This window comes from Malaclemys terrapin, chromosome 7 (assembly GCF_027887155.1).
Source record: "Malaclemys terrapin pileata isolate rMalTer1 chromosome 7, rMalTer1.hap1, whole genome shotgun sequence".
NCBI lineage: Eukaryota > Metazoa > Chordata > Testudines > Emydidae > Malaclemys > Malaclemys terrapin.
Genome location: NC_071511.1, coordinates 41,967,115 through 41,984,942, shown reverse-complemented (window position 1 = coordinate 41,984,942; position 17,828 = coordinate 41,967,115). Strand labels below are relative to the sequence as shown.

The 17,828-nt window shown below is 37.2% G+C and overlaps 2 protein-coding genes across 5 annotated transcripts in view; one reads left to right on the top strand and one right to left on the bottom strand.

Moving 5' to 3' along the window:
* The window catches only part of CENPP (centromere protein P), a 345,180-nt gene that overhangs the window by 237,918 nt on the left and 89,434 nt on the right, over positions 1–17,828 (bottom strand). The window lies entirely within an intron of this gene.
* OMD (osteomodulin) lies at positions 887–14,092 on the top strand. Of its 2 annotated transcripts, none has more exons than XM_054033770.1 (3): positions 887–989; positions 11,275–12,237; positions 13,022–14,092. In XM_054033770.1, the coding sequence occupies exons 2-3, from the start codon at positions 11,283–11,285 to the stop codon at positions 13,330–13,332; spliced, it is 1,266 nt and encodes a 421-aa protein (XP_053889745.1). In that variant the 5' UTR covers positions 887–989; positions 11,275–11,282; the 3' UTR covers positions 13,333–14,092. The 2 variants fall into 2 exon arrangements, with proteins under 2 accessions (XP_053889745.1, XP_053889746.1); XM_054033771.1 differs by lacking the exon at positions 887–989 and adding an exon at positions 2,379–2,464.

Genomic DNA, 17,828 nt, shown 5'->3' with positions numbered 1-17,828 from the left:
CTTTCTTTTCGGGCTTACATCAAAATCAGGGCCCGTCCCATCCCTGATTGCCAGTTCAGAGTTCACCCATGCTGATCTACCCTACTTCTTTAGGTAGTTATGATATCCATTGAACAACTTGTTCCTCTATATTTTGAAGTTTCTCAGGGTGGTTATATGTGAGTATTTTGCAGAGTACAGACCTCTGCTGTTTCAAATCAGCAGTTTCTGAGTTGGCAAAAAAATAAACAGTAAATAACCCCCAATACATTATGTAATACTAAAAAAGAACTTTTGTGTTTGAGAGTTCATATCAGAATACAGACTGAAAATCTAACCAACTCTCATGATTTGAATAGAGATAGTCAATAAGACCACGTTTCATGTATTACAATCGTGACCTAAACTCAAGCCAAAGGTGATTTAAGAAAATAAGTCACCTTCAAGCCAACACTAAGTTTCAGCTTGAAGTACATCTTTTTCTAGTTCTTTGCAATCTGACTGTAAAATAAATCAGTAATAAAAATTTTCATGGAACCTTAATTAAAATAATAAAATTAGCAAATTTGTGTAGGAAATACTAGATTGCAGCCTAATTTTATTGGACTTTCCAAACAGTAAACAAACAGAAAAAAAGGGGAAAACGTGTTCGGCATGTTAAATTTAATCCCCTGTTCACTCTTCATGTTAAGGAAATTCCTACCTCACCTCAAACCAAAAGTAAAGAGAGAACAAGATCAAACCACATAAACTTGACCAGGGTCACAAAATATAGCCTTATTTGTTTCCAAGATAGTTTGTGCAAGAAAAAGGAACACATAATTTTAATTTACCCTGCAATCTTCTATAGCAAATTACACTTCAAGTCCAGTGCTTTACTACAGTTCAAAACGACACAGTCCTTTTCCATTGTAGATTTTAAGAGCATCATATCAGATTTGAGTATTTTGTTATCTCTAGAGGATCTGCAACACGACCATTATCTGGGAACTAGAGAAAAATTTAATCAGGTATGGAATTATAATTTAAATTGCATGCCTTCAAAGTAATTTGAATATATCTTTACATGGAGCATGTTTCAAGTGTGTGTATGTGCTTCATTTGGCTTTGGTAATAAAGTGCAGCTACTCCATCAATCCATCATATTCATAGACTTGCATCAAAAACAAACTTTTAAACAACAAAAAACAATTTACAAACTGGATCAATAAAATGGGATTTAAATTGAATTATTTTTTATTAATCACAAAATCAACCCCTCAGATTTTTTTTATAAGATTTGAAATACCCATGTAGTTCACCATAATCTTTGGCAATTAATGTAGTACAGTGACTGTGCTTCTAATAGTTATAGCATATTTAATAATAAAGTACATAGGATTTATAATTTTCTTCTTGCAAGCTTCCTTTATCAGTTCAGTTTTTCTAATATACATAGCTTCTTTATGCTATTTCCAGTGTTGATAACCTTCATGATTTTATCATGATACATAATTTTTTTTTAAAGTCCCCAGTACTGGAATCATGCTATTGCATGAAAGCCTCATCTTAATTTTTTTTTTAAATGTCTACCCCTCATGGGGGGTTGTAAAGAAAAGCTTGAAAACATGAAACAAGTGCACTCTAAAGGCTCAAAAGCTAGAAGGCAAGTAAAAAGAACATTTTTTTCGAAAAAAATCTCATTATTTTGAAGTCAGTCTCATGATTTGGGGGCTAGACTCATTTTTTGACTGCTTGGGGTTGATAGTAATGTAGTTCTCTCATCAAACTAAAAGCAAAATGAAGTGCCTCATTAGAACTATCTAATGCAATAAAACAATCATGGTGATTTATCCAGAACGACTTTCCTCACTCACCCTAAAAAAAACAAAAAATAAAGTAACTAAGTGTCCCTTTCTTAAGGTGCACTTTTGGTTCATATCACAGTTATAATTATCTGCTTTGTCTAGATGAAATTAGAAATCAAATAATCATCAACTAGCAGCAAAAAAAGATAATCTAACACTGTGTTGTACCAATACTCAACCTGTCCATTTTCCATAAATAATACCTTGAGTTGTTTATTTCTCAGCTTTTGTCTGTTTCATACAAATATTTTAGCTATTTTTACACAATGTATAGAAGTGTTTTTGAAACATTTTGTTTCTGAAAATTGTTTTCAGCCTTAAAAGCACATTGTAAAGCTGGGTAAAATATCAGATGAACACTGGAAGCACTTCATAGCAGGATGTTTTTTGTGTGAAGAAAACATACGAGTCATGCAAAGAAATCACTTAAACCCTATAGGAATGAAGATATGTGAGAGGCCCTCCTCATAACAGGAGAAAAGCTGGGGAAGGCAGAGAAAGGGATGTGGGATTAACTTTATTCCATCCAGCAGCTGCAGTGAGCGTAGAGAGAATGAATTAGACTTCCCTCCTCCTGAAGACCAGGCAGAAAAGGAAAAGGTATCATCTAAACTGGTGGGCAAGCTGGCAGGATTCAGGTAAGCCATTGAAACCTGTACATCTGGGAGAGGGTATACACCATATACCTCCAGCCTGAGACCCTTTCACACCAATGATCCCATCCAGGGATCAAAGAAAGACTAAGTTTTTTGGTCTGCAGTGAGCATTGCACTAGTTTCCTTTTTTGGTACTGGGAAGGAAATGTTCCATCGCATATGTTAGGATGGAGTGGGGTTTTTTGCCTTCCCCAGCTCAGCGTAGGCACCCAGTGGGGTAGGTGAGGAGGGAAGGTTCAAGTTGTCACTATACAGCAAGCATCAGGTCTCCAACGCAAATACTCATTCTGTATATGGTCTGTTTCCCTGATAAACCATAATTGGAAGTGGACTTAGGGGAAGGCATCCTCTAAAAAAGCTGGGGAATGGAGTTGAGATTCCTAATGTCTGTTATAGGAAGAAGACAACCCCATTTTCACAGCCCCTTAACCCTTGTACAAGAGAAGGGCAATGGGGTCCCAGTGATGGAAGAGCAGCCTTTCACTGGATCAAAATGATTAGGGAAGCAATCATAACCTGCAGTGTACTAATTATTGCTGGGTAGTTCCCAGATGAGTTAAGTAATAAAGTTGTGGCCTAATTAAACCACTATTCTTTCCACCTCTACGAGACAATCTCACTTTGGAAAAATCTGGTTATCCCCATTACTGCTATCAAAGAGAAGCAGAAAGACAAGAGCTTCAGGTATTTTCAGGTGGTCATATACCTAACTACTAAACAGACCCAAACCTGTTAGCCTTTAAAAACACCACACATCAGGTATATTTAGAATGGAATGGCAATTCTCTTTCAAGCATCCCTTCAACTACGATTTGTCTCAATTTTGATAATTTATTCAACAATTGATTCATCTATATATCTGCAATATTATTGTTCAAGCAAGCACAAATGTTCATGAGTGTATGGGGTTCTCAAAATAATAGACTTTAAGGTAATTATTTGTATGCTTAGAATTTTGAAGTACTGGAGCACAGGTTGAAATCTTTTAACCTGCAAGAATGTGACTTGAACTGGATAGTAGCACATTTTCTCAATTTTGAGAAGGCAAAAAAATGTTCTTGACTCCACAACTTCAGGCTTCCAGGAATACGAAGAGCAACAAGAACTTTGGCTGACTTCACTGTTGAAGATACAACTAACAACTAATGCCTTCTGCAACTTTTAGAAGTATCAGTTCTTCATTCTTTTTTAGACTCTGATAATACTGACAAGTTTCAGAGTAACAGCCGTGTTAGTCTGTATCCGCAAAAAGAAGAACAGGAGTACTTGTGGCACCTTAGAGACTAACAAATTTATTAGAGCATAAGCTTTCGTGGACTACAGCCCACTTCTTCGGATGCATCCGAAGAAGTGGGCTGTAGTCCACGAAAGCTTATGCTCTAATAAATTTGTTAGTCTCTAAGGTGCCACAAGTACTCCTGTTCTTCTTTTTGATAATACTGAATAAACCCTGAAATTATAATTATTAACAACTATGTCTGGGAAATCCCCATATTGACTTGTGACATCAACAGTTTTTGTAGCTGCTGATGTAGCTCAAAGCCTCTTTGCTGCCAAATTTATTTATTTTTTCTCTGCTTTGCCTTCCTTCCTTACTGTCCATAAAATATGGCCTAGACAAATCTTTTATTCCTGTGGTTATTTGTGTTACATTATTGCTCAGATGATTTCAGCAGGATAATAATTTATCACTATAAACATTTAAATTAATCAACAGGGAGTAGGGAAGGACAGGAAAAAACTTTAAACTTTACAGGTGACTATACCTCAAAAAAGTAAAATCTCCTGGTAAACCGGAATAAAAATATGTTTAATTATAGTTTTTTGAGCAGTTAAATTCGTTTGGTGCATACAGATTGTGGTATTTTCAGTTTTAACGAGGGATGGCATGTGATTCACTAGAGGTGGTTTTTACCAGGGCAAAATCATGGCTTCTACTGCCCTTTGAAAAACTAGTTAGTTCCAGTTCAAGACATTTTTTATTTTAAAAACTGTTTCATTAACGCACTCCATATTATACTTTTTTAGTTACATATTCCAAGTGTGGCTACATAAGGCAATAGATTTAGAGATTAATTTAGGTTTGTACAAATAAAAAGTAAAACTGCAGTAGGTGTCATGCTAATATATGAAATATAATACTGAACGTTGGAATTTCTGTATTAGGGCTGTTGATTAATTGCAGCTCATGCAATTAACTCAAAAATATCGCAGTTTTAATTGCACTGTTAAACAATAGCATGCCAATTGAAATGTATTAAATATTTTTGGATGTTTTTCCACATTTTTAAATACATTGATTTAAATTACAACACAGAATACAGTGCACAGCACTCACTTTATATTATTATTACAAATATTTTCACTGTAAAAGTGATAAACAAAAGAAATTGTATTTTTCGACTCACCTCATACAAGTACTTAGTGCAATCTCTTTATCGTGAAAGTGCAACTTACAAATGTAAATTTTTTTTTGGTTATATAACTGCACACAAAACCAAAACAATGTACAACGTCAGAGCCTACAAGTCCATTCAGTCCTACTTCTTGTTTAGCCAGTCACTAAGACAAACAAGTTTGTTTACATTTATGGGAGATAATACTGCCCACGTCTTATTTACTGAAAGTGAGAACAGGCGTTCACATGGCACTTTTGTATCTGGCATGGCAAGGTATTTACATACCAGATATGCTAAACATTTGCATGCCCCTTCATACTTCAGCCACCATTCCAGAGGACATGCTTCTGTGCTGATGATGCTCGTTCAGAAAATAATGTGTTAATTAAATTTGTGACTGAACTCCTTGGGGGAGAATTGTATGTCTCCTGCTCTATTTTACCTGCATTCTGCCATATATTTCATGTTATAGCGGTCTCGGATGATGACCCAGCATACGTTATTTCTTTAAGAACACTTTCACTGAAGATATGACAAAACGCAAAGAAGGTACCAATGTGAGATTTCTAAAGATAGCTACAGCACTTGACCCAAGGTTTAAGAATCTGAAGTACCTTCCACCCCTCGTCCCTCTCAGATTTTGGAGCATGCTTCCAGGCGTCTTAAAAGAGCAACACTCTGATGTGGAAACTATAAAACCCGAACCACCAAAAAAGAAAATCAACCTTCTGCTGGTAGCATCTGATTCAGATGATGAAAATGAAAATGTGTTGGTCTGCACTGCTTTGGATCATTATCGAGCAGAACCTGTCATCAGCATGAACACATGTCCTCTGGAATGGTGGTTGAAACATGAAGAGACATAAGAATCTTTAGAACATCTGGGATGTAAATATCTTGTGACGCCAGCTACAACAGTGCTATGTGAATGCCTGTTCTCACTTTCAGGTGACATTGTAAACAAGAAGCGGCCTGCAAATATGAACAAACTTGTTTGTCTGAGCGATTGGCTGAACAAGAAGTAGGACTGAGTGGACTTGTAGGTTCTAAAGTTTTACATTGTTTTGTTTTTGAATGCAGTTTTTTGTACATAATTCTATATTTCTAAGTTCAACTTTCATGATAAAGAGACTGTACTGTACTTCTATCAGGTGAATTGAAAAACACTATTTTTTGTTTTTACAGTGTAAATATTTGTAATCAAAAATAAAGTGAGCCCTGTACACTTTGTACTCTGAGTTGTAATTGAAATCAATATATTTGAAAATATAGAAAACATCCAAAAATATTTAAATATATGGTATTCTATTATTGTTTAACACCACGATTAATCGTAATTTGTTTTTAATCGCAATTAATTTTTTTAATCGCTTGACAGCCCTAGTCTATATACATTTTGGTTTGGTATTTTCTCAAGGAAGTTATACACGTCATGGCTCATTTCAGTATTATATAAATATTACATATACTACAAAACTATTATCAAATTGCTAAATATATTTCAGTTATTTTCATTAGTATATTCTAATAATAATTTTATTTTCCCCAGTTTCACAGTTTAAACCCAGTTTACCAGTGCCCTTTCCTAAACTAGTTTTTCCTGGGAAATTGCCAACTCTGGTTTTAACCTTAAGATTTTGTTTTCAGTTGCTTATAAAATGTTGCAAGTTTTCCATCTTGGATGTCTTTTTGTTTTGTTTTGTTTTTGTCTCAGGTCTTAAGATTCAGATGTTTCTGAGAATGACGTTAGGGAAAATATGTTATTTTTCCCAGGTTACATTTCTTACAATTATTTCCCTGAGAAGCTATAGCAGTTCCATGCTCTGTGGGGGAGACTTGAAATTTGGAAAAGGATTGCCATGGTGCTAGGGATGTGCCTTTTGCCATCATTGTGAAAATCTGTCTGAATTTGGACAATTTATGAACTTCTGAAGAATCTCAGCTCACACACGTGCAGTAAAAACTTTGGCAGCTACGTTTTCTTAAGATTCCATACGCACTGAGCATTCTTCATCCTCTCACATCATCTTCAGGAGGAATAAATGGCCAATGGCCTGAGCAGACCCCCTGCGCTGCTGGAGGCAGAGCAAGACTTTCCCTCTAATTGTTCCTCCTAGCCACCAGGGGCCACTGTGGTGCTGAGGACAGGAATGAGAGCTCTACTCTCATTCCTATCCCCGTTGGAACCCAGGCAGCATAGAGAAGAAAGAAGCTGCATGATTTGAACACAGAGAGGTGAGGAACAGGGGATGGAGTGGAAGAAATGCAGAGAGCAGGGAGAAGGGCAGGAGCTAGAATCAGGAGGGGGCAGAAGATTGGTCAAGTGGATAGGAACAAGAAAGGGAAAGAACAGCAAAGAGATGGGGAACCCTGGGCAGGAGCTGAGGACGAGGACAAGGACAGGAGCAGGAGGGAGACTAGATAGAGGTAGGAGCCTGGTAAGATGGGACAGGAATAAACCAGAGGCATGAGGGACAGTTGGGGGTGGGGAGCTGAAGGGACAGGAGCTGGTAGGAATATCAGAGCAGAAGGAGTCAGGGGCAAGAGTGTCTTTGACCACTAGAGCACAGACACCTCCAAACTCGGAATTTAACCCATTCATTTGCTGTTGGCAAAGTGTACGTCTCCTTCCCACACTAGTGGCAGACCCACACAGACAGTAATGGCCTTCTACTGCTACAATTTACTCAAGTGGTACCCAGTTCCACCATTAATCTAAAGATGCCAACCCTCCTGAGGACCCACGTTGAAGGTCAATATGATGAAATTTTTGTTTTCAGTTTTTAAGTTTCTTCAAAAATTATGAAATTACATTAAAAATTACATTACAACATTAATGTTTCAAACCACAGAAATAAGGCTGTGCATGCAATTGCCTCCCTTGTGCATATGTATTATGATGCAGCCTTCATTTATGTGATCACGTAACATTTTTTTCCACAGACCACCACCTCATTCAGTGCACAGAATGGACCATGCTCTGGAAATTAATCAGAGTTTTGGTGCGAATGAAGCTTTTATCAGTACAATCCTGCCTCATTTTTTGCAGATGTTAGAAGGTGTGTAGTAAAGGACGCTGAGACTGCAGGAAAAGAGAGGATAGTTTTGTAGTAAAGGAAGTGTAATGCCACCCTGGAGAACTGTATTTTCTCCCTGCCCGTGCTGGAGCTATGCATCACCAAGCAAGGCATGAAAATCAAAATTTTCACAGGTGGCCACTATGTGTTACTTGAAATTTGGGTAGCTAACGTGAAACATCTGAAGTCTGATTTGCAGAAGTGAAGAGCACTCACAGCTGCAACTGACATCAGTAGTTCTGCTCTGAATATATTAAGTGTTATAAAATATTAAGTACTCTGAAAAATCAAGCCAGGCGCTTCCTAAATTGGGCATCCAAAATTAGCTGACATTTTTGACAATTTTAGTTTGTAAAACGGCAATAATACCACCACCTCACGGGGGAATTGTGATGATATATTAATGTCTGTGAAGAACTAAGATACAATGAAAGCACCATAGAAAAGCCCACAAGGAAATTAATAATTTTGTATTCGGTACAGAGTTTGGATGGCATCCAGTAAATAACACCTGGGGCCACATGTTGAATGATTAGAATAGAAATAAACAGTGAATAGCTACCCATTCAGTGAGTATCACCCATCCTGTGCACTGAGTCAGGCAGAGGTTTTGTGGAAAACAGTTTGTGATCATGAAATTAAAGACTGTATCATAATGCATAGGCACAAAAGGGACAAATTAACCCAATCTTAATTCTGGCACTTACTAAGCTTTTAAATGCTTAATTTTGCAACTTGAACGTTCTTTTAGAATAGTTTTTTGGGATATAAACTACAGATGGGCTATGTTTTAAACCTGTGGGATGGCAGAAAACTCAGTTGTGCAACGCAGTAATAACTGGATTTTTTTTCCTTTTTGAAATGGGCATTTAAATACAAACATTACAGTAATAGCAAAATAGAACTCAAAATGTCACAAAAAGCAGACAATATAAGCTCCTATCAATTTTTGCCTGCCACTCGTACATAAAGTATTTTTCATTACTTGCAGTGTCAAGAACTATATGCCTGCAGGGACAATGTTACACTCACACTTTTTCTGCAATTAACTCATTTCATTCACAATTTAAGATGTATTTCCAGTGCAGTATTATAATGTGTATTAATAACTCCAGCATATTGTACTATGTAAGTAATAGTAATATTTGTTCTTTGATACTGTGAGTTCAATTCATTAATGACAGTTCCCAAACAAAGGGAAAATGTATAACCCATATATTCATAGTGTTACAAAACCTGTGTCAACCAGCTCTTCGACAGAGGAAAAAATAGACTACCAGGAAAATCTTCCTGAGATCCTGACAGATAAGACTTAGGTATAGTTTTCCAAGTGGTGAAAAACCCTTAACTTAGGACTTTTACAACTAGATGGAGAGAAGAGCAGGAACTGTGCCTTAGGAAACCATTCTGAATTTGTACAAAAATGGACTGGATGATTTAATACTATTTTCATCTCTAACTTTCACGATTTGTTTGAATCAACTGAAGGCATAAGAAATGTCTGCTACCACAATGCCTGGTAGCATCCAACATTAACCTCCAACTGGGGTCAGGATGGATTCAGCATTATACAGAATTCCAAGTTACCTGGAAATGATGCTATGGAACTTTTGCTGCACGTAATAATATGAAAAGGTTCTGTATCTCATCCAGAAGCGGTACAGAATTGCAGCTAAAGACCTTGAGTTATTGTGCAGTGAGATGGTCACCAGAAAGCTGTTTAAAGTCCTAGTCTTGACAAAGTACCCAGCATCCTCATTTACCAATAGAAGGTGCGGCTACTCAACACCTCTAGAATCAGGCCAGTTATTTAAATGTGTATATATGGAATCAGATAAGTCTGACTATTTTAACCATAGCTAATTGGAGGCAGTGTGGTGAAGTGGATAGAGCACTGGACTAGAATTCAGGAGATCTGAGTTCCTTTCCTGACTCTAGTACTTTGGACAAGTCACTTCTCTTTGTTCCTCTTTGAGATGTATGGATGAAAAGTGCTATTTAAGAGCTTGATATTATTATTAGAATTAATTTATGCTGTGCTACATGTGAGGGGGGGAAATCCCTTCTTGACAGGTGGTCAGTTGATACCCGGAAGCAGTATCCTTCTAATATAGCTGTAAATGTTTTTCATAGCAATTAAGGTATATAGTCTTAAAATCTAGCCAATATTTGTCTCAAAACTGTCACAATGAATTACATAGATTGACTGCTTATTCCATAAAGAAATGTACATTTGTTTTAAATGTATTCTTTTACCATCTTTGAGCATTCCTCAGCCTATGAAAAGTTTCCTTTTTAAAAGTTAGCAGTTAGCTAAAAACTACCAAAATGGTATTAGACATAATTGTATTTTCTTAATTATTTATATCGCATGCCCATTCCCTCATTCAGATTGTGGAATAAAAACTGCCCACAGACTCCAACAAGCATAGGAAAACCAACCGTCTGTGGAACTAGTTAGAACATCAGGATGTTTACTGTACTCCATAGAAACTCCACCCACATCACTTTAAAATAGAATTTTAGGGTTGAGGCCTGTGCCTCCATTAGCAAATTCCCCTCTTCACCTTGAAAGGAATGCAATGCCCATGGACTCCAGTGCAACTCTCAGGCTATGTCGCCACTACCGCGGTAAGTCGACCTAAGTTACGCAACTCCAGCTACGTGAATAACGTTATTCACGTAGCTGGAGTCGACGTAGCTTAGGTCGACTTACTGCGGTGTCTACACCAGGCTGCGTCGATGGGAGACACTCTCCCATCAACTTACCTTACTCTTCCTGTTCCAGGTGGCGTACTGGGGTCGACCGGAGAACGCTCTGCCATCGATTTAGTGGGTCTTCACTAGACCTGCTAAATCGACCCCCAGTACATTGATCTCTGGAGCATTGATCTGGCGGTAGTGTAGACATAGCCTCAGGCTGCAATAGTGGGTACAGAGCGCTTTCCCCCACACACACTATGTCTGTGCAATCTGTAGAGTGAAAAAGAGGAGAAAGAAAATTCCCTTTTTTCCTGCCCCCAATTGGTATAGAACCCTCTAGCACCACACTTGTCCTGGGCTTTAGGATTTGGGCCCCAGAGAGGGAAAAAGATATGGAAAGATTGCAATTCACTTGTTTGAAGGCCACGTTAATAGGTGCCTTAGAAAATACAAAATTCAAAGAATAATTTTTGGTGGTAATTATACAAGCTAAATTTTTATGTTCCCTGCAATAATTATTTTTTCCTCATTTAAAAAATAGTTACTTTTTTCTTATATTGGAATTTAAATATAGTTTCATATATTTATGAATTTTGTTTCTTCTTCTCAACAGGGTACTACATGAAAACAAAAAAAATGAGGTTTCTATGTCAACTATCAATTATCCCTCTTCTATTTGGAGCTATGGTCATTTGTCAGCATGAAGGTTATGACTTTGAGGATGAATATGACCAAGAGCCAGATGATGAATACCCACCTATTTTTCATTTTAATCCCAGTGTAGAATATGTAGTTCCTCATTTTCCTACTCCAGCCAAGTGTGCTCAAGAATGCTTTTGCCCACCAACTTTTCCATTATCAATGTATTGTGACCATCGGAAACTTAAGATGATACCACATATTCCTTCTCACATCCAACAACTCTATCTTCAGCATAATGACATTGAAGCTGTGACTGCAGAATCTTTTGTTAATGCCACTGCCTTGAGAGAAATTAACCTTAGCCATAACAAAATTAAATCTCATATGATTGACCATGGTGTTTTTGCCAAACTTTCAAATCTTGTGCAACTTCACTTAGAACACAATAAATTGGATGAATTTCCATTTCCTCTTCCCAGCTCTCTAGAACGACTCTTTCTCAGTTCCAATGAGATTTCCAGATTACCTGGAAATGCCCTGCAAGGGTTAGTAAATGTGACCATGCTTGATCTCTGCAATAACTATCTTGATGACTCCCTACTCAAAGGAAAATACTTGTCAAATATGAAAAATCTAATGCAGATCAACCTATGCAACAACAGATTACAGACTATGCCTCCTGATCTCCCATTTTCACTTATATATCTCTCTCTCGAAAATAACTTAATTTCTTACATTCCAGAAAACTATTTCAATAGACTTCCAAAAATAACTGCTCTAAGAATGTCACACAACAACCTGCAGGAAGTCCCATATAATGTTTTTAACCTTTCCAACCTTGTAGAACTCAATCTTGGACACAACAAGCTGAAGCAAGCATTCTATATTCCAAGAAGTCTGCAGCATTTGTATATTGAAGACAATGACATTGAATGTACGTTGATTATTATTAGTCCTTTACAAAAATGAGAGGGGTGTTTCTATATCTGTAACATTTTTTCTTTTGCATTACTTTTGCATAATTTTTCTGCTTATTACTCAAAGACTTAGTGACTTTTAATCTAAATTCAACACCAGCACTACTGAGCTATATTTAGTCTTGCTAACACAAGGAGGTTTCTGCCTTGCTGTGATGCAGGTTACCTCGGCCTGCCCTTCTTGGAGGGTCCCAACAGTTGGGGCATAGGGCTCAATAGTAGCCCTAGTTCCGCAGCTTATCCAAGGAATGCTCTGAATTGTTAATTATCTTGGACAATCAATGGAGGAAACACTGCAGAAGATTTGTACTTCTGCCATCTTCCTATCACCTCCGAGCAGGCTCTCTGTCAGACTCTGCTCCAGCTTCCTCTAATAAAAATCAACTAACAAGTCTAGCTTATTGTTTAAAAATTGTTTGTAGTAAAGGCATTTGATAAACATTTATATAGAAAGAGGCAACTAATTAGTACATTTCCCTTACATTAAAATAATCTATTCTAGGCCATTTTAACACCACAAACCTTCCCCCTTCTACATGATCAAAAGCTATTTCTGTTATTGGTTTTTCCATATATGGAACTCTAATTTAAGTCAAGAGGCGGAATAATAGTAATATTTTGCATCAGTTGCATGGGTGGGTATTATTCCTATTTCTAGCTATGAAAAAAGTGGATTTTAAAGAAATCTGAGTTCTCTTAATATTTTCAGTGTTTAAACTAATATTTTTCACTCTTTTACAGTTGTAAATATTACTTTGATGTGTCCTTCTATTGATCCAAGGAATATCAATCATTTAACCTATATTCGGATGGACCAAAATAAGCTTACAGCTCCAATAAGCACATATGCATTCTTCTGCTTTCCCCACATACGCATTATTTATTATGGTGAACAAAAAGGTAGTGTCAGCCAATCAACACAACTGAGAACTCCAGTTGTCCGCAGATTTTTAACACCAGAAGAATATGATGAAGCAGAAGATGGTCACGAAACAGAAGATGGTCATGAAGAAGGAGAAAGAGAAGATGACTACTTTCATCCTTACTTTTAATGAAGTAATTATAAAGTACAAGGAAAGTATGAATTTTTCTGTATCAGCTCAATAGTGGTTAAATCAGATTCCAAGTATATACAACAGTGCTTTCTAACCTTTTCCTGGCAACTAATTATTATGTGAGTGAACTAATCCTTAACTGTACCAATCATTACCCTTTCCCTTTCCCTCATATTCCAACTCAGAAGAGAACTTGGTTATACTAGTTTTGCAATTTGGGCTAAACTTTTTGCATATATTTTTGTTTATTTTAATTTTAAATATATACTGAGTGGTTTTGGTTTAACACAACTGAAAGCATAAAAATGCTCTTAATTTGAGAAAAACATTTAGGACCTTAACTGTGAAACTGGTCTGCATCATTTGTACAGTATCTGTATCATCTAAATTCAAAAGAAAATGCACAATGAGTAGTTTCTTAATCGTTTCAATTTCGTGCAGTATTGCAACATTAGAATTAGAGAGAAGATTCATTAAATAGCAGTTGTCATATAAAACATAGCAACATTAAAAAGACGTGAGAAAAAACAAAAATATTTTCTGATCTAGCTTGGACAATAACTATTGATATAGGTTTTATTCCTTATTCCTTTTTTCCCATAGATGAATAAGTTATGTTGCTTTACTTTCTGTGCCATTATACACTCAAAAGCACACACTCCATATTTTCAGGTTTCAGAGTAGCAGCCGTGTTAGTCTGTATCCGCAAAAAGAACAGGAGTACTTGTGGCACCTTAGAGACTAACAAATTTATTATGCTCTAATAAATTTGTTAGTCTCTAAGGTGCCACAAGTACTCCTGTTCTTCTTACTACATATTTTGTTCTTTTAAACAGTATTTGGAGAAAACTGGCTTTTGTTTCATAAGAGAATGTATCCTGGATGACACAGGAAATTTTCACAAATTATCCTTTAGAAAAGCAGCACTGGTGGTTAAAATATACAAAACTAACTAACTATAATAATGCCATGTTCATTGGATATAAAAAGGTGTTTACTTTCAGCCCTGTTTAAACCATACAGCTGTGGGTTTTTATGCCTTTTTAATTTTTCAGACACCTCTGTGCTTTCATATGCCATATGTGTCTGTACTTTCATTTTCAACTGGATGCATAATGCACATATTTGTTCTAAAACTTTAGAAAATTTTAATCTTATACTTTTTTTTTTTTATAATGCCTTATGAATTGTATAAAGCAGGGGTCAGCAACCTACGGCACGCGAGCCGATTTTGAGTGGCATGCAGCTCCCTGACAGGGTCCCGACCCCCAGCCCCACTCAGCCCCCCCACCCACCGCTCTCCCCTGCGGGGGCAGGAGGCAGAAGCTTGGTTCTGCGGCAGCCAAGCTTCCCCCCTCCCCCGCTTCTCCCCCCAGCGTGGTGCTTTGCTGCCCCTCCTCCTCTCCTTCCCTGCGCCAGTCAACTGATGGCCCTAGCGAGCGGGAAGGGGAAGAGCGGCAGCGTGCACACAGCTCCATAGAGGACACAGAGAGAGGTAGGGACGGAGCCTGGGGGAAGGGGGTGGAACAGGGCATATCCCTTCCAGCCCCCTGCCCTGAGCCGCTCAGGGCATGGGGCTAGGAGCACCCCCACAAGCCGAGCACCCCAGCCCTCTGCCCTGACCCCCTCACACACACTCAGCCTTCTGCCCTGCACCCCCATACCCCCCAGCCCTGAACCCCCCCACCCCAACACACACCCAGCCTTCTGCCCTGCATCCCCCACACCCCCAGCCCTCTGCCCTGACCCTTGAACCCCCCACACCCCCAGCCCTCTGCCCTGACCCTTGAACCCCCCACACCCCCAGCCCTCTGCCCTGACCCTTGAACTCCCCCCACACACCCAGCCTTCTGTCCTACACCCCCCACACACCCCAGCCCTCTGCCCTGATCCCTGAACCCCCCCACACACATCCCAGCCTTCTGCCCTGACCCCTGAAACACGCCCCCCCCCAGGGTCTGGGGTCCCGGCCGCAGGCCCTACTCAGTCCGCTGCCGGCCTATGTGAACAGAACCCCAGGCTGGCAGCGAGCTGAGCAGGCTGGTGGCGTAAGATCAGCATTTTAATTTAATTTTAAATGACGCTTCTTAAACATTTTGAAAACCTTGTTTACCTTACATACAATAGTTTAGTTATATAATATACACTTATAGAGAGAGACCTTCTAAAACCGTTAAAATGTATTACCGGCACACAAAACTTTAAATTAGAGTGAATAAATGAAGACTCGGCACACCACTTGCCGACCCCTGGTATAAAGATACCCAATATATTTTGCTTGTAAAACTACCAGTGCATCTCCTTTATGAAAACAGCTTTAGTTGATCAGTTATTGTGGGCATCAAGTGATTCAGTGTCCAGGTCTTTGAGATATATTTTTGCTTGTTATTTAAGAAAACTCTACACATGAAAAATATTTATGTTCTACCTATCCATTATTTCAAATTATTTTAATGGAATTAATCATTTCATGCTTTTTGTTTTATTTCAGGCTCTTTGAATTCTAGTGTAGGGTCTCCCTCTACGTAGGTGATGAAATTTGTGTGTTGGATTCTGGTATATCTGTGTTACTTTATTCCCATACTGACCTAGACACACCTTGAGCTACTTTCAAACATCCATCTTACAAATATTCAATATACATGCTTTTGCCATGGGGAGTTTTGTATATTACCTCAGATGAAACTGATGAATTGTGATTATGTAAGATAGAACACTAAAGAATATTTTGAGGTGCTTTTTCCTCTTTATTAATTTGGATCTTCTACTTTGCTAAATCTATCCGTAATTTCCTAAGAACCCCTTTGTTCTGTTATGGATAAGTCGCTAAATAATTCCTAGGGCACATATTTTAGAACATCCAATCTAGTTTAAAAATTGTCAGTGATGCAGAATCCACCACAACCCTTGTAAATTGTTCCATTGGTTAATTCCTCTCTCTGTTAAAAATTTACACCTGATAATTGCCCCTTTCATCTTTCTGGTAACAGCACAGACTAATAGCATAACATAATTGTCTTCCTTTGTTATGACCTTTCTTAACATATTTATCAACCTAAAAAGCTCTTTTGAAGTTATATAGAAAAAAATCTATACATACAATAAATTCTTTAAATCTAGGATTAAAAATTTGCCAACATTACATACTTTTGAATTATTTTAAAGGACATATTAACATAAACATATAATTTACTAACTTCTGGAAAACACTATGTAGCTTGTCTTTTCTCTTTTTCTGTATACATTATAAATTTAGTCTACTATTTTTAAAACATGAGTCTCAATTTTAGGGAGCCATTTTTTTAAATCTTGGCCACAGCTTTTAACGAACATTAAGACCACTTAAATATAGCATAGTTAGAAACATTGTACATGCTTCCTCAAACTGCTAACACTTTAAGACTAACGTAAAACTTAGTTTAAATTTTGTGTTTTATACCTACAGTAAATCCAACAGTAAATATAAATTGAATTTTGGATATTAAAAAGTGTGTATAGCTGGATACTACAAATTCAAGAGATTGATTATTAACTTCGATAGTAATAACATGTTGACATGGCTTCTCAGTATTAGCACATGCTTCTTCTCTTGAGAATATATACACATAAATATGTTCCCTATGACTACTTGCTAATTTTATTTCTGTCTTCACAAGTATTAAATTTGTAGTCCCTTCAAGCATTCTTCTTTTTTCACTATATATTACACTAGATTTTGTGACAACCCAGTGACCTATCCAGCAACATTACATGTATAGCTAACAATCAGAAAAGATGGCCAGGAAAGAAAAGCTTTTGTTTACTCACAAATGACTGCAAAAGAAATGTCTAAAAGTAGTATTCAAACAGCTGACTTCTGCTTCCGCTACATTTGCCTTTAGTGTTTTAGTTTGTTCAGATGGTTATGTGAGTTTATTTAAAAAAAAAACCAGCTCAAATGAAAGTGTAAAACAAAATCTGCATTTCAATGCTACCTGTTATAACAGTCAACAAATAATAAAAGCCATCACAGGGCTGCTTCAAGAGGTTTCACTCTAGTAACTGAAGGAAGCTGTTGCATGATGTGGAGGATACATTCGACTAGGAACCAAGAGATCTGGGCTCTGCTTCTAGCTTTGGGCAAGTCATTTTGTAGATTTGTGCTTTATTCATTTCAATCACATGAGGGGGATAATGATACTTTACCATCTTTGTAAAATACTTTAAGATTTATAATGGCTAGGTAGTTATTTTTCATTATTATTCAACAGTACAGCAAATTTGACTTTATTATGGCGTATTTTTAGAAAATGTTGATAACCTGTAGTCATAGTTAAATGTGTTGAACCAATTAAATCAAAAACATGAAATTTTCAAACAATGTTTTTACCAGAACAAAGTTCTTAAAACTAGAAGCAAAAATGACTAATATAGAAATTTTGCAACAATTGTTCATGAACACTGTTGCAGTAAAAAAAAATTAACGTATTTTTTACAGTCTCCATTCTTTCCTT